This window comes from Peromyscus maniculatus, chromosome 4 (genome assembly GCF_049852395.1).
Source record: "Peromyscus maniculatus bairdii isolate BWxNUB_F1_BW_parent chromosome 4, HU_Pman_BW_mat_3.1, whole genome shotgun sequence".
NCBI classification, from domain to species: domain Eukaryota; kingdom Metazoa; phylum Chordata; class Mammalia; order Rodentia; family Cricetidae; genus Peromyscus; species Peromyscus maniculatus.
This window is the reverse complement of record NC_134855.1, coordinates 16,696,942-16,713,908: the sequence shown is the minus strand read 5'-3', so window position 1 is coordinate 16,713,908 and position 16,967 is coordinate 16,696,942. Positions and strand designations below refer to the sequence as shown.

Below are 16,967 nucleotides of genomic sequence, written 5' to 3'. Positions count from 1 at the left end.
GATCTCCCCTGGGCAGAGTCTTTACAGTTAGAGTGTTGGACTCAATCTCCCTTGACTGGTGTCCTTCAAAAATGAGGACTTGACACAGAAGAGGCACAGGGGACAGACCCATGTGACACAGAGGCAAAGGCTGAAGTGATGTTGCTGCCACCAGCAGAAGAGGGCCACGGACTGTGTGGACCACCAGAAGCAAGGAAGAGAGGAGGAGGGGTTCCTCTCCTGAGCAGCAGAGGTGATAGCGGGTTACTACAGAGAGCGGATTGGATTATAAAAGACACTTTAGTGAGTTCTTTGGGGCCCTGTTCTTTCTCTGTACACTGGGGGAAGCCAGATTCTATGCTGTAAGCTGCCCTAAAGAGAGGCCGTATGGGACATGGACAACAGCTCCCACAGACAACAGCTGCATGTGTGCGCTCAGAAGCAGAGCCTGCCGGCAGCCTTGCAACCCAGCTGCTGGCTTGAATACAGTCTCACGAGAGACTGGAACAGAACTGCCCAACCAAGCTCCTCCAGATTCCTGCCTCATAAAAACACTGTAAAACAATCAATCTAGATTCTGGAGTACATTGATAAGCTGCAGTAAGTAATAGTCAATGAAAAAGAATCATGTGCATTTACTTTATTATGATTAACCCATTTTCCTCCAGTATCTTCATTTTCCTTCTCAAAATGAACACCAGCCCTTTATTAACCCAAATAGCCCATTTAAAAGCTGAGCATGCTTCACTTGTTAATTGTTACCTGTTACCATAAGGTTTCATTCATCTCTGCACCTCCTGCCTCTAATATTCCTGCCTAAAACATTGGGGACTAAGAGTGAAAGCAAAAGAAGGGGCCCATTTCTGAGCCCCAAGTATTCAGCTATAGCTCACTTGTCAGGCCAGCTTGGCAGGTTTAGAGTTGGCAGGCCAGTAGAAGGACCAGCAAAGAGGTGGCCAGGACAGAAGAGACAGCCTCCATTGTCCTAGAATCTTCAGTCCAGATACATCTAAGATTTCCTGAGCAACAGGCAGCACCATTTCTACCACAGGCCCTTGGGGATACTGAGGACACCAACCTCAGCTGCCAGGCTCTTTCTGCATCCCCCATTCACAATGTCTGTCTGTGAGTCAGAGAATCTCATGGTGCGTTTTCTATTTGAGGACATTACACCCATCCCATCTGCCCATATCTGCTAAGGTATCACCTCCTGTAAGAAGTATTTGAAGAGATGAGCTCCCTGGTCATATGCTATGATGATACTCAGTGCTTATCACAGCGTCAAAAGTTGGCTTGGTGTCTGTGGAACCCAGATGACCTTAAGGTTGGAGCTGGATCTATATGTTTTTGAGCACCTAGAATAATAATTGGCAAACTTTTGGAACATGGTGAGTACAGAATGTGGAAACTCACAATTCTGGAACATCCTCTCCCTTTCCTCTACCATTCTAAACCCTTATGAAAGAGTAGCTCAAATCCCACCTATTCTCAAAGGTCAGAGTGGTTGATTCATCCTTTGTAGGGTGGCAGAATTCAAAAAAACTTTGGCCTAGATGAGCTGACACTTCCTTCCGAAGCCAGAGGGGAAGAAGGAATAGAAACACATTTGTTTTGTCATTGCTACAACGGTAACAGACAAGGGAGGCATGTACGGCCTGAGAGAGTCTGGCGTTATGGCTGTTCAGATGAAAACAACCTAGTGTTTTTAGATTTCTGTAATTTTGGTAGAAGCCTTATCTTCTTGTAGGAAGGAATGGGGGTGGGTGGGAGGAGGAAAGAGGGGGTCTGTGATTGGTACGTAAAATGAACAAAAAATTTCTTAATTAAAAAAAAAAAAGCTGAACAAAGCAACCCAGTATGACCAAGCTGTACAACTGCAACATAGATGCAGAGGGCCTAGGTGAGTCCCATGCAGTCTCCCTGGTTGTCATTTCAGTCTCTGTGATCCCAGGCTAGTTGATTCTGTGGGTTTTCTTGTGATGTCCTTGACCCCTCTGGTTCCTAAAATCATTCTTCCCTCTCTTCAGAAGAATTCCCCTAAGCTCTGCCTAATGTTGGACTGTGGGTCTGCATCTGTTCCCACCAGTTGCTTGATGAAGCCTCTCTGATGACAATTGGGGTAATCACCAATCTATGAGTATAGCAGAATATTGTTAGGTGTCATTACATTGGCATTATAGTTTTCCTCCAGTCATTTTTGGTTCTATCCTAGGTCTCTGGGTCATCCAGCCTGTGGGTACTGGTATTCCAGGCAGTGTCAGGAGTGGGCTTACTCTCCTGACATGAGTTTTAGGCTAGGCCAGTCATTGGTTGGCCACTCGCTCAGTCTCTAGGCCACCCTTACCCCAGCACATCCCATAGGCAGGACAGACTGTAAATCGAAGGTCATGTGGCTTGGTTGATTTCCCGCTCCCTCCACTTGAAATCTTGCCTGGTCACAGGAGATGGCCAGTTCAGGCTATGTATCGCTATTACTAGGAGTCTTAGCTGGGATCCTTGCTGATTCCTGGGAGATTTCCTTGCACCAGGTTTTTAACTGACCCCAAAATTCCCCCCTTTCCAGTAGTCTCTTTCAGTACTCTCTCCCTCTGCCCACCAAATCTGATCAATCATGTACCCATCCCCACCTACCCTCAGTACACTCATGAAATTTCTTCTATTTCCCCTTCCCAGGGAGATCTGGGTGTTCCCTCTTGAATCCTCCTCATTACCTAGTGGATTGTATCATAGTTTTCCTTTATTTTATAGCTAATATCCACTTATGAATGAGTACATACCATGTTTGTCTTTCTGAGTTTGGATTACCTCGCTCAGAATGAATTTTTTCTGGTTCCATTTGCCTGAAAATTTCATGATGTCATTGTTTTTAACAGCTGAGTAATACTCCATTGTGTAAATGTACCACCTTTTCTTTATCCATTCTTCTGTTGAGGGACATAGAGATTCTTTCCAGGTTCTGGCTATTATGAATAAAGCTGTTGTGAACATAGTTGGGCAAGTGTCCTTGTAGTATAATAAATGGGCTGAGAAACAAATTAGGGAAACAACACCTTTCACAATAGCCTCAAATAACCAAGCAAGTGAAAGACCTGTATGACATGAACTTCAAGTCTTTGAAGAGAGAAAAATTGGAAAAGATATCAGAAAATGGGAAGATCTCCCATGTTCATGGATTGGTAGGATTCATAAAGTAAAAATGGCCATCTTACCAAAAGCAATCTACAGATTCAGTGCAATCCCCATTAAAATCCAAACACAATTAGTCAGACCTGGAAAGAACAATACTCAACCTCATGTGGAAAAACAAACAAACAAACAAACAAAAACTATGATAGCTAAAACAATCTTGTACAATAAAAGGACTTCCAAAGGTATCACATTGCCTGATCTCAAGCTGTACTACAGAGCTATAGTATTAAAAACTGATTGGTACTGGCATAAAAACAGACAAGCAGACCAATGGATTCTAATCTAAGACCCTGATGTAAATCTACACACCTATGGACACCTGACTTTCGACAAAGAAGCAAAAATTATACAATGGAAAAAAGAAATCATCTTCAACAAGTGGTGCCGGTCTAACTGGATGTCTGCATGTAGAATAATGTAAATAGACCCAGATCTATCGCCCTCCACAAAACTTAAGTCCAAGTGGATAAAAGACCTCAACATAAATCCAGATACACTGAATCTAATAGAAGAGAAAGTGGGAAACACCTTGAATGCATTGGCCCGGGAGACAACTTCCTGAGCAGGGCACCAATAGAGCAGACACTAAGATCAACAATTAATAAATGGGACCTCAGGAAACTGAAAAGTTTCTTTAAGGCAAAAGACACTATCAAAGAAATAAAATGGCAGCCTACAGAATGGGGAAAGATCTTCACCAACCCCACATCTGACAGAGGGCAGATTACCAAAATACATAAAGAACTCAAGAAGCTAGACATCAAAAAAAAACCAAATAGTCCAACTTAAAAATAGAGTACAGATCTAAACAAAGAATTCTCAATAGAAGAATTTGAAATAGTGGAGAAATACTTAAACAAATGTTCAACATCCTTATCCATTAGGGAAATGCAAATCAAAATGATTCTAAGATTCCATCTTACACCTGCCAGAATGGCTAAGATCAAAACCACAAGTGACAGCTCCTGGTGGAGAGGATGTGGAGCAAAGGAAACACTCCTCCATTGCTGGTGGGAGTGCAAACTTACACAGTCACTTTGGAAATCAGTATGGCAGTTTCTCAAAAATCTGGGAATCAATCTACCTCAAGACCCAGCTATACCACTATACCAGTCATATTATTTTTGGGCATATACCAAAGGATGCTCAAACATACATTAAACATTTTATCTCCCAGAACAACACAGTACATGGAAATGAATGGTTGTGAAATATAATTCAAGGAAAACGTGAGGAATAAGGTTTTTGTTTCTCCAAAAATGCTTAAGATGGTGGAAAACATTAATTGGGTTCTAAAAGAATAATGAAAACCTAGCAAAGTTCTATAGTAGCTTCCATTACCTCACACAAAATAAATGTTTCTAGACATATATGTCATTGACAAATTGTTAGCTCAAAACAGCAACAATAGTAACAGCAACAAAAAAAAACAAAATAATATTTGAGATCTTATCTTTTCTCATTTCTTATTCTATGGTCATCTGAGTCTTCCTCATCAAGTCCTTTGTGGAAATTTGCAAATGACCCAAAAAGAAAATTTTCAATAAGGCAGTTAATCTCCAGCAAACATTCTGTCCAATTTTTTACCCCTAGTGGTGGATATATAAAAGATGGACAAGTGGTTTGATGTACAGATGGATAAATGAATATGTAAATGGATGGATGAATAGATAATTAACTGGGCAGGTGAGTGGATAGATTGGGGAAATGGATGGACAGATGAACAGAGTTATGCAATGTCAACTAGAGAACTGAGTCTATTGAGCCTGCACTGTTCACATTCTCATACTCCCTATAATCTACATTCTCATACTCCCTAATAATCTAGGGCACATGGCTCCTGTACAACCTCCATACAAATCTAAGACCAATGTCTTCTCCAGCGGTGTTTCCTTAGATACTCTGTCTCAGTAAGTTTGCATCAACTAATTAAATCTGAAAAGCAAAGGGTTCCTTCTCATCTTCCCAAACAGAGCCACACTCATGAGGTAATCAGCACCTGCTTTATTATGGCTCTCTGGATGCTGCTGGCATCCAGCAAGCAGTAGACTTTCTATTCTTGGTCCTTCAGACCTCTCCAAGTCTCAGATGGAGCATCAAAGATGTTTGACCCCAGCATTGTTTATCTAGCAGCAAAACCACTAATAACACAGTCAATGACAGTAGCTACAGAGACAGGAGGTCACTGTCTGGCCTCTGTCAAGGCTTTATGGGTGACTCTCTCCCCTTCCAACAAACACTCATTAATCTCGCCACCTCCTTATTATTCGTACTGTGTTGAAGATATTATGAAATCTCTGGCCTCTTCTTTCCTGATCTGGAGCCAATTACAGATCGCTGTAGGCCTGACCCACCCTGACCAGACATTATAAACACAGTGTTGATTCCCTGAAGAAATCAGTTGAAGGTTCCAGGCATCAGAGTTCCAGACACCAGGATCTACAGGTCAGTGGTGACAGACTCTCTCTCTCTCTCTCTCTCTCTCTCTCTCTCTCTCTCTCTCTCTCTCTCTCTCTCTCTCACACACACACACACACACACACACACACACACACACACACACACACACACACAACTTTTTGTCAATGCCGTCAAAATGCCTAGGCTCTCTAAGGACCAAGGAATACCTTTTATAGAATGTTCTGTGATGCTCTACAAGTCTAGGAGCACTTGGTAGAATTTAAGGAGAAGTATAGATTGGGTCAAAGCAAGGTTATTATATATATGGAACCACAGAGTTTTGAAAATCATCTTAAAAACATCATCTAGGTCAGTGGTATTCAGTGTTTTGTTCGTGACACATGGACATTCCTTGGAGATATTCTGTGACTACTTCAGTAGACAATAAGAATGCCACCAAGGTGCTAGTGTCTCCATCACCTCCTCTGAAGCCATCACCCTTTATCTATCATATGTCCAACTAGTTTCTTTGTTAAAAAAGAAATAAAAAAAGGAAAGAAGGAAAAGGAAAAGAAAGAAAAGAAAGAAATCTCCTTGTGAAATTTAAAACAGTTTTGAAAAAATAATAATCTTATCCAACATCTCATTCCAATGGGAATAGATTGGAGGCCCAGGGACAAAAAGAATCGAGATGAATTGGTAGAAGGGTTACTTCTGGAATCCAGCCTTGCAGTCAAAGCCTGATCCATGCATTCTGTGTTCTAGTCTTAAGTTCCTGTGTGTGTCAATCATGTGGTTGGATAGAGCTTCAGATGAGCTATTTACACCATGCTTCATGATTATCAACTTTCATAAGGCAAACAATTGCCTTAATGTGCACTAATAAACAATATAACAAAGTTTAATAGGAGCTCAGAGTAGTGTTACAATAGCAAACAGGAGAATTGTTCAATTTTGAGTCATGGAACCTTAGTTTGACCTAGAAAGAACCTTGACAACCACATAATCTAATGCCATGAACCTGAGGATTGGCCATGAGGGGTCATGACCCTGTGTGTTTGAGCTCTCATTCTCAACTGTTGTGTAACTGGACCGACAAGATACTGAGCCCATGTGTATTGAAGCCAGTTCCAGTGACCTTAGTATGAGTGATGTGAATGGTCAGTGATGAAGGGCGGTGGCTTTTGAACAGGGAAGCCAAAGGCAATGCAGTGTATGCCCTTGGAGAGGATGAGGAAGGAGTCCTGAAAAGAGAAATGAGATACTGTTGCACAAGCAAACTAGGGCCAGATGGTAGCAAAGTGGGTGACCATTGTAGATTCTAGAACTGGGCAGGAATGTGGTCAAAGATGTATTTAAAAAATTAATTCCGGCCAGGCGGTGGTGGCACACACCTTTAATCCCAGCACTCGGGAGGCACAGCCAGGCGGATCTCTGTGAGTTCTAGGCCAGCCTGGGCTACCAAGTGAGTCCAAGGAAAGGCGCAAAGCTACACAGAGAAACCCTGTCTCGAAAAACCAAAAAATAAAAAATAAAATTAATCCCGTATGCTTTACATAGGTTGGGTTGAAGGTACAGCAACCAGGAGTGCTAGCATGTTCACAGTAGTAACTAAAAACAAAAACAAAGTTACATTTGAAAGGAGTAATTCCCGAAGAGGAGGAGAGGCATATTTTCAGCTTCCCAGGATTTGAGGTTCACTGTTGAGAGGAGTGTCATGAAAGTGAGACAAGCAGACTTGAGAGAGATAAGTGAGTTGAGAGGAGAAGATAGCTAACTCAACCTTCCTTGTGACTCTCGACCCTGGGATGACCTGAGGAAAGGGACTCTACCATGTGCCTTTGACAGATAGAAGGGGAAAAGGTGAAGAAATCAACTGATGTCAGATTCCAAGGAGGTAGTGAGAAATAGAAAAATAATTCTTAAGATGCCTTTGGTTTGGGCTCCATGAAAGTTGATGTTGTCCTTGGAGACAACAAGCTTCATACAGACAACGTAGAGGAGAACGAGGAGAACGTTGAGGGATCTCAGCACTATCTGTTGGTTGTTCTGGCACTTGTTCCAGGACAGGAGAGTTAGAGAAGTCTGGGTCAGCCAAAGTCTACAGCCAGGAATACAGATTAGAGAAAGAAAAGGGGACACAGGCCCTAACTGAGTGAATGGCTGCTTGGGGTTAACAAGGAAGGGAAAACTTTGGGAATCCAGTGTGTGGCACATTGGGAAGAATATCAGGCCCCCAGGCTTCCTGTGTGGCCATGAACTAGCACGAGCGAGTAACTTCTTACTCTTCTAACACAGTCTAGCCAAAACCTAGGCAGAGAGACCCTATATGGGAGTCTGCAGGAAACTTTGGAAGTCTGGGCTGTGCTAAGATGTTGAGTTCTCGAGCCCCAAGGATGCAGTTGACTAGACCAACACTGGACTTCTGTTGCCTGTTTGAGCTGACGCTGACCAAGAGTTGAAGATGCCAGCCTGGATATGCAGCTTTACACAGACCTACCTACTTCATTGGTCCCTCTTGGACCTCAGTCTAGCTTCCCGGCTGCTCAGACTTCCTCTGCCACAGCCAGAGGATCCTCTGTGGTCTGGCTCAGAGGGAGCATGTCATCAAACAGGCTTGCCTTGAGGCTGTGCTGCTATTAGTCTACCTGGGCTGGAGGAATTCACTGCTCTTTACTGCTCCAAGTGTGGTCTGGGGACCAGCATCATTATCAAGACCTGGCTGAATGTTTAGAAAGCAGTCTCAGGCTTCATGCCAGACCTGGGGAACAAGACTCACTATTTTAGCAAGAATGCAGGATATATAAATACGCATTAGAGAGTGAGCACTGGGGAAATGACTTAATGGGTGAAGCACTTGCCATGCAAATGTGAGGATCTGAGTTCGGACAAAGCTGGACACAGTAGAACACATCTATAATCACAAGTGGTCCTATGGTGAAATGGGAAGTGAATCCAAAGATGCTCTAGATGCTATGGGCTAGCTAGCCTGGCATGCACAGCAGTAAATAAGAGACCCTGTCTTAAATGGCGTGAAAAGCAAGAACCAATACCCAAGGTAGTCTCATGACCTTCACATGCACAGCATGGCACATGTGTGCCTGTACTCTCACACACAAACACATTACACACATGCACATGTATGAAAGCCACAGAGTGAGGACGACTGACCTGACATATCAGTTCCTAAGCCTGGCTCATTACTTGAATCACTTCAAGCACTAGAGACTAAGGACAGGGGAAAAAAATACTTACTGAGTGATTCAGATATGCAGGCATGTTTTGGCGTCTATGACTTTAACTAAACACTTCATATTTTTAAAGAATAATGCTTACATTACAAAAGGAATCCAATCTACTGCAGGAAAAATGTTAAGAATATTAGCAATCTAGTCTGGGAGGAAAGGACTGGACCTCCCTGGACTGAATCTACCAAGTTGATCACAGTCCTCGGGGGAGGACTTGTCCTGGAGGAGGTGGGAATGGAGGGTGGGCTGGGGGTAAGGGGAGGGTGTGGGAGGGGGGAGAATAGGGGAACCCATGGCTGATATGTAGAACTGAATGATATTGTAAAATAAAATATATATAAAAAAAAGAAAAGAAAAAAAAAAAGAATATTAGCAATCATTGACCATCCTGTCAGTCACGAATGAGCGCTGTGAGAGCACCAGCAGTCTTTGTTCCCATGTGTGTGTCTCTGTACAGCTATGAATTTAGTTGTAATTATAATGAGCACAGTATTTATAATGTACACTTTTCACTTCATATATTTGGAAGTTTTGTGCCATGAATGTCATCATTAACGAGCATATACTTCTTATTTGCTGAATGTGTCGTTCGTTCCCTTTCAGCCAATTGCCTATTAGTGGACATTGAGGGTATTTCCAACTTCCCAACCTTGCAAAAATATTCAGTTGAACTCTTTTATAACTCAGCGTTTGGGCGATCCCTTACCTCTCCCTGGGACATGGGCAACAACACATGCAATCACAGAACAGACAGAGTGCTTGGTGCCTGACTCGCGACACCAGCATGTGTGCAGAACCGCCACTGTTGTTATCAGTGCCCTGTTATCCTTCACTCTCAACAGGTCTGAAACTTTTGCCCAGTTACTTCCCATGGTGACAGAATCATATAAGCAGTAATAAAAGCCACCTGGGCTACAGCCCCATTTCTTATCATACCAGACCATGGATCTCAGTGACACCGAGGTGTCTGAATTCCTGCAATCTTCCTTACCTGGCTCCCTCAGTATCACTTCTTCCACCTCCAAGTCTCGTTTCTTCCCACATTCTTCTTTTCTATCTCGTTTTCTACTTTCTTACATAATTATTTCTTTTTTTTTATCCCCCTTCCTGCTTAGCATGAATCAGATCCACTCAGTAAGCCTCAGCCCGGTCATCCCTGCACTTACTCTTGGGAGCTGTTCTGATGGATCTGTCCTGAGTTTCTTGTGTGCTATTCTGGATTGGACTTTCTAGGTGATCATTTTAGCAGGGAACTCTGGGATAGGACACTCCTCCAGGAAAGACCACAGTCCTGGGAATCTTCAGTGGCTTGGAGTTTATATAGGTCACTCTCTTCACATCACAGTGCTCATTTTCAAAAGCACAAGTCTCGGTTTATCAATCCTGTTCTGATTTTCACCTGGAAAAAAGAGAGGCATTTGGACAGACTCTTCACATGTGTCAGCAGCTCCAGTTCCTGGGAATGATGCTTCCTAACCTTCAAACCCTGCCCATTCTCCCTGGCTAAGTTGTTCTTCCCTGCTGGGTGACTTAGACAGAGCAGGGTGACTGTCCAGCCAGGCTGGGAAATGGGACTGGATCTGCCCTGAGGTTATCCCCACTCTGTGGAGCACCCACTTCTGAGCCTGGGAAGTGAGATGGTAGGCTATTGAGGTGAATCTGCTCTCTAGATTCTAAGAGCTGGCATCAGCAGATGGATGAGTCCTAGGCTTGCACCTCTGCCAGCAAAATCTGATCTAATGGCCAGGAATAAGGAAAAGGCAGAGCTGCCTAGAGCTGGGAGGGTGGGGAGACCATGGTGGATTCCGTAATGCCTAGGAGTGGGGACAGCTTGTGGCTGGTAACTCTGAGCCCCAGGATGGCTGCCCCCAAATACACACCTCTGCTTTTCTGACAGCTTTTTTTCTTCTTTTCCGCAGTAAAGACCAGACACTCTAACTGCAGGAATGTGCTCCCTTCCCATGGCAAGATACTACATGTAAGTAATTTTTCTCAGTCAAGGGGTCCAGAGAATCACACAAGAAGGGAAAAGGATGAGTCAAAGGAATGAAGCTCCCTCTGGCCACAAAAACTCAAGCATTGAATAATCACTCTTCATCTTTGTCAATAACAACAGCCCTCTTTCCTGGTGGCAGATTAAGAAATTTGTAAGGAGAGTATTGCTAAGTCCATTTTACAGATCTGGAAATTGAGGCTCCAAGAAGTTGTATAATTTTCCTCCATGCCATACAACTACCCAGAAGCAGAGGGTGGGCTCAGACTCCATGTTCTCTGAACTGATTTATCTAGCTTTTAGAAAGCTCAAACAATCTTGAGTCCCAATAGCAGCATCTTCATGGTGACCTTAACTGATAACTGTATCTTAAAAAAAAAAAAAAGTTTCACTATAGCCCTGGCTAGCCTGGAACCTGCTATGTATATTCGCGTGACCTCAAACTCACAGAGCTCTGCTCACCTCTGCCTCCCAAGTGCTGGGATTAAAGCACCACACTGCTTCCTTGACACACTTAGTGATGTCTAAATAGAATGCTCCAGCAGGTGAACTATTAAGTCCCACCCAGTTCCCCAAGTCGGCGAAGAATGCCAGATGGCAAGGTCTTCACTGACCTTTGTTCTTAATGAACAAGTGAACCTGCTTTAAAAACAATAGTGGATCTGTTCTTAAACAGCCATTACCAGCTGTGGCAGAGTCAGAAGGGATCCTGGAGGTGGTGGCATTGTTCCAGATGTTCTGCTTTCAAAGGTATTGGGAGCTCCCTGGGCTCTGAGAGCAATTGATGGGCATCTCTGGAACCAGCTGGGCAACTAGGCTAATAACAGACATGGTTTTGATGTTTCACGTGCATGACAGTTTCTCCCCAGCTTCCCTGATGCATACTTACCCTCCCAGGCAGGTCATTAGCTACACAGCCATCCCCAATGACTAATCAGGCCCTGATCTAGTTCTGCTTCAGCCTCCTGTATTTGGTCCACCCAGAGTTTACCTCACCATGGCCAGAATGGGGCCAGAATCTAGTGACATAGACTTTATTTTCAGATTTCTCTCTCTTTTTTTAAGTTTACAAAGCAAATCATACTTATTACATCCTCAATTCTTTCATTAATGAGTGGTTCTGGAAAGAAAGAAAGAAAGAAAGAAAGAAAGAAAGAAAGAAAGAAAGAAAGAAAGAAAGAAAGAAAGAAAGAAAGAAAGAAGGAAGGAAGGAAGGAAGGAAGGAAGGAAGGAAGGAAGGAAGGATGGAAGGAAGGAAGGAAGGAAGGAAGGAGGCCCAGAAAATCTGGGATAGGACGCACTGCATCCCCGGGATACCTGAGTCTCAAAACAACTACTCAGACAGCCATAAAAACATCCTCTATCTCTGTTAGAGAAGGCACTGGCTACTGTCACTTACGGGAGCCTCTGACAATCACGAGCCTAGGAAACCTGTTCTTGCTTTGGGACAGAACTGTTGCTTCCCTTAATGGAGCAGTGTCCCTCTCCTCCCTGGAAATGGTGAGTTCACCAAAGGCTCAGTGTGGTGGTCCAGAGCACAGGGATTGAAAGACACAATGGTCCCTGAAGGCAGCAGGCCATTAACCTTGCCCTCCTATTTCAGAATCAAAGATGCACATCAAAAGGTTTTGTACACACGGAATGGCCAGCTCCTGGTGGGAGACCCTGATTCAGACAACTGTAGCCCAGGTGAGCCTCCGGGGGTCTCTCTTCTGGGACTTGCCCAATCTCTGCCTGTTACAGGCCCTTGACTCATTTCTTCTCTCATGTCTCTAGAGACATGAGAATGCTGTCCCCATGATAACGAGAAGAGGTGAGGGGCAGCTTCAGCCTGTCCTGGTGAGTTCTGCTCACCCTACTGTCTCCATGCAGAAACAGGCCGGGTGTGCCCAGGCCCAGCTGCTCCTTGCTGAGTCATATCTTGCTAAGAGCCTTCCATCTGGGGTCCCCTCACTGCCTGAATTTCACTCTCTCTTACCTCCCAGAGAAGATCTGTATCCTTCCTAACCGAGGCCTGGACCGCTCCAAGGTGCCCATCTTCCTGGGGATCCAGGGAGGAAGTTGCTGCCTGGCATGTGTTGAGACAAGAGAGGGGCCATCCCTGAGGCTGGAGGTGAGACCCCTTCTCCTTCTGGAGGACACACAACGTCAGTGTGCGGGAGCCAAGATGCCATTGCACATCCCCTCTCTTGTCCTCCATCTCTCTCTTTGCCTCCAGCAAGGGGATCCTCGCCTTTCGGTATCTACAGAAGGAACATCCTTGACTAAAGCTCCTTTCTATTGAGTTCTTTGGCCAAGCTCCTGGGCCGTTAGGACCTGACACCCCAAATAGAACACCCATCTCATCTCATAGCTGGCTTTCCTCTCCCCACAGGATGTGAGCATCGAGGACCTATACAAGGGCGGTGAACAAACCACCCGTTTCACCTTCTTCCAGAGAAGCTTGGGCTCTGCCTTCAGGCTCGAGGCTGCTGCTTGCCCTGGCTGGTTCCTCAGCGGCCCGGTTGAGCCCCATCAGCCAGTGCAGCTTTCCAAAGACAGCGAACCCTCTACCCGTACTGAGTTCTACTTTGAACAGAGTCGGTAAGGAGGCATGAGACCGAAGTCCAACCTAGCGCCCCCAAACTGAGCCCATCTTGCTCAGAGTCTGTGGGAGGCAGAATGATGGTCCACCAATGATGTCTGAAAGCCTTAATCCCCAGAATCTGCAACTATGTTACATTAAATGGCAAAAGCGCCGTTTCCTTCATGGTCCATTTGACCCAATGAAATCGTATGAGGCCTCATGAGAAAGAAGGAGTCCGAAAGAGAATGGGGTAAACGTCGCTACTAAATTTGAGGATAGAGCTAGGAACCACGAGATGATGAGTGCACGTGATTTCTAGAAACTGGAAAAGGCAAGCGCTCTCCTGACACCGATTTCAGAGTTTTCTGGCCTCCAGAATTGTACAATAATAGACTTCCATTGTTTCAAGCCGCTGAATCTGTGGTAGTTTATTGAAGCAGCCGTCGTAAGACCTGTGTGTCATATGCAATTCAAAGGGCATGGGTACCCTGGTGATTTCTTGGAAAGACACCCACAGATTTTCTAGGATGTTGGGTCCAGGGTCCAGTGGAGTCCCTTTGTCAAGGGGATGTCACAACCCAGAATATCAGGCTGGACTCTTCTCAGAGTTTAGAGTTGCACCCTTTGCCCAAGAGCCCCAGCAATTTTTCATTTCTTAGAAAATCTGTGTCCCTGCTCTAACATGGCACTATCTAGCCTGCACTGTCCTGGTTCAGCGAGGGGTGAGCTGCTGGCACTCTGGTGTCACCAGTGTCTAGAGCAGTGGTGGAGCACAAAAGGTTCCGCACACAAAATCTTGACTGGGAAGGTGACCATGAGGCTCTCGTTAGATACTCAGGATATGATCCAAAAAGAGATTCAGTGCAAGGTGAACTGATGAGGAGAGCTACCCGGGAAGAGCAGGGCTGCACAGAGGGACATCTAACCCTGGACTCAGCGGAAAACAAGTTTTCCTGTCAGAGAACATGGGGTCACGCATTCCAGGTAGAATCAACAGTTCAGGAAGGTGTGATGGAGGGGAGCCCCAGGCATGTCTGGGGTATGATGTGTCATCCATTTGGCTGGAACCCAAGGCTTGTGGTTAAGGAGTTGCTGAAAATTAAAACAGGAAGATGGGTGGAGTCCAATTGTGAATGACTTGCAAAGGACTTTGGGCCGTATCTGGGAGGGCCAGAGGAATCATCTGGTATTCCAGGCAGGGCTCCTGTGATCATCCCTGAACTGACCTAGATGCTACCAGAGCCTCCATTCAGCCCCACATCCTCACCCCACAATCAGGTACCTCCAGAGGTCAGTTTCTGTGCTCTGGTCCCATGGGTAGCCTGACCCATCTTCTCACAGTGGTGCCTGCCTCCTTCTATTGTGAGCTAGAAGATAAAACCATAAGCCTAGGCATGTTAGAGTTTATCTGAGTGATCCCTGAGTCAGGCAGCACTAAATGACAAGTTGCTTAGGGATTTACCAAGGGGGGCTCATTGGAGGATGGGGGAATAGTTTTAGAAGGCATTCAGGAAACAAGGGGAAGAAAAATTTGATTGCTTCAAGTGGAAAGTCCCAGCTTAAATGTTAGTCAGTAGTTTCTAATTGTTTGAGCTTCTAATTAGAGGTTAGTTGGCAGTTTCTGGTTAGTTAATCTAAGTTTCATTTTCTTAGACTATGACCATTCTCTGAGCTGCACATTGGTATGGTAAAGTAGGAACTCAAGACTTAGAATAGGCTCCCAGTTAATTATTTTAACAATGATCACTCATTCTTGTTGGCCTCTGCGATCTGTGCCCACGGGCCACCCAGGCACATCAGGCCTCCTGGCACCAGCAGAATCCCATTCTCTGCACAGACAAAAGATATTTTCAGGATCTGGAATTTGCTAAGTTTACATTGGTGCTGGAGAGAAGACCCGAAGGCCTCGAAGGCATGGCCTCTGCCCTTCAAGGACACAGTGTACAGGAAGGAGAGCTGACATTATAAAGCAGATCACCTTGTTTCAGACTGGGCAGGACTGAGGCTGAGAGCTTAGGTTAGTGGGAGATCACTTGCCTGACATGTCCAACGCTTGGGGAAAAAACACACTCTGGGGATGTTGAAGTGGCTTCGGTGGAAAAGGCCTTCATTTGCTCATGAGCTTGATGATCTGAGTTTGATTTCTGGAGCTCATATGGTGGAAGGAGAGAATGCAATTTCCAGAAATTGTCTTCTGACCTCCACATGCGGACCATGGTGCATCCCTACTACCACCCCAATATACCAAGATAAATAAATAAATTAGAAAAATCAAGAAAAACTCATGTCCTGCAGAGCTCTGGTAGAATTAGTGTGGGGGGGGGGAGTGGGTTGGGGGTGTCAAAAATAAAAAATGGAGGGGGGATTTAGCTCAGTGGTAGAGTGCTTGCCTAGCAAGTGCAAGGCCCTGGGTTCGGTCCTCAGCCCTGAAATAAATAAATAAATAAATAAATAAATAAATAAATAAATAAATAAATAAATAAATAAATAAATAAATAAATATAAAATTGGAAGAAGCTACTTCTGACAGGTAAAATTCAGAAACTGCAGGGACGCTTTTCTGCCATATCCCAAGTTTCATATTTAAATTCCTTCTCCTCCCAAGAAAAACCACACCATCATCTCAACCAGGCTGCAGAAGTTATAATTATGTAAATGTGTGGGAGAGACACACTCAAGATCTTATCCACTCTTCTACATCTTAGAATGGTGGGTGTGGGGACAGGAAGAGCAGCTGGTACACAGCGTGAAGACCTCTTAGGTGGCACTCAGGAACTTGGTGGGTTGGCAAGGAAATGTACGTGGCTGTGTGTGTATGGTGTGCATTGTGTGTGCGCACACACGAGTGCCCTGGATGCAGTCTGCGAATATCCGCCAAAGAATTTAACGTATGCAGCAGTTCATTTACAAGATTCATTCCAAGAGGTTCTAGATCAACTCTACCCTAGAGGGCAATGTGTTCAAGGTCTCCTAAATCATTCAAACCAAGATTCAAATTTTATATTGGCTGATATTTCTCTCTGGACCAGATTTTTATTTTAAGAAATCAACTTGAGCATCACATAAGCCCAGTGAACAACTACATGAAGCACACACAAAACATTCCTAGATACATGAAACATGTTAGGTCAAGCGAAGGCAATCCAGGCTTAGGAAAGAAAAAGTAAGTAAAGGAAAGTGAATAAAACTTTAATGAGCATCATGTTATCCTGGGTATCAGTCAGCAAAATTCAAAAAGCTGATGTATTGGCATTTGGATTATTTGACCACATTTTAAGTTGGATTTCACATTTGCATAACTAAATAGTTTACTGTGATGCTATGTGAACAAACAATCTACCTCCTAGAGAAATCCCAGTCTCATCTCTACTTACCAAGGTGCCGACTCCGGAGTAAGGTCGGATCCTTGAAGCCTAGTTCTAAGATGGGGAATGTGCAATTTGCCATTTGGACTGAAGGTGGCGACAGAGTTCAGCTTTGCTCTGGGAGGCTGGGAGTCCTGGTGAGCAATTTCACCAAATTTAATTTGAATGCTTCATAATGCCTGTCTTTCAGTCTGTGCCCCATCTCTGCCTCGCTTTCAAACAGGAAG

General features: G+C 44.4%; 1 protein-coding gene across 1 annotated transcript; it reads left to right on the top strand.

Moving 5' to 3' along the window:
- The first annotated feature begins 5,546 nt into the window (after positions 1 to 5,546).
- Il1f10 (interleukin 1 family member 10) lies at positions 5,547 to 13,783 on the top strand. The gene is made up of 5 exons (XM_006981077.4): positions 5,547 to 5,613; positions 10,736 to 10,794; positions 12,413 to 12,498; positions 12,795 to 12,922; positions 13,184 to 13,783. Exons 2-5 carry the CDS (start codon positions 10,763 to 10,765, stop codon positions 13,394 to 13,396), a joined length of 459 nt encoding a protein of 152 aa, XP_006981139.1. The 5' UTR covers positions 5,547 to 5,613; positions 10,736 to 10,762; the 3' UTR covers positions 13,397 to 13,783.
- Positions 13,784 to 16,967: the final 3,184 nt, after the last annotated feature.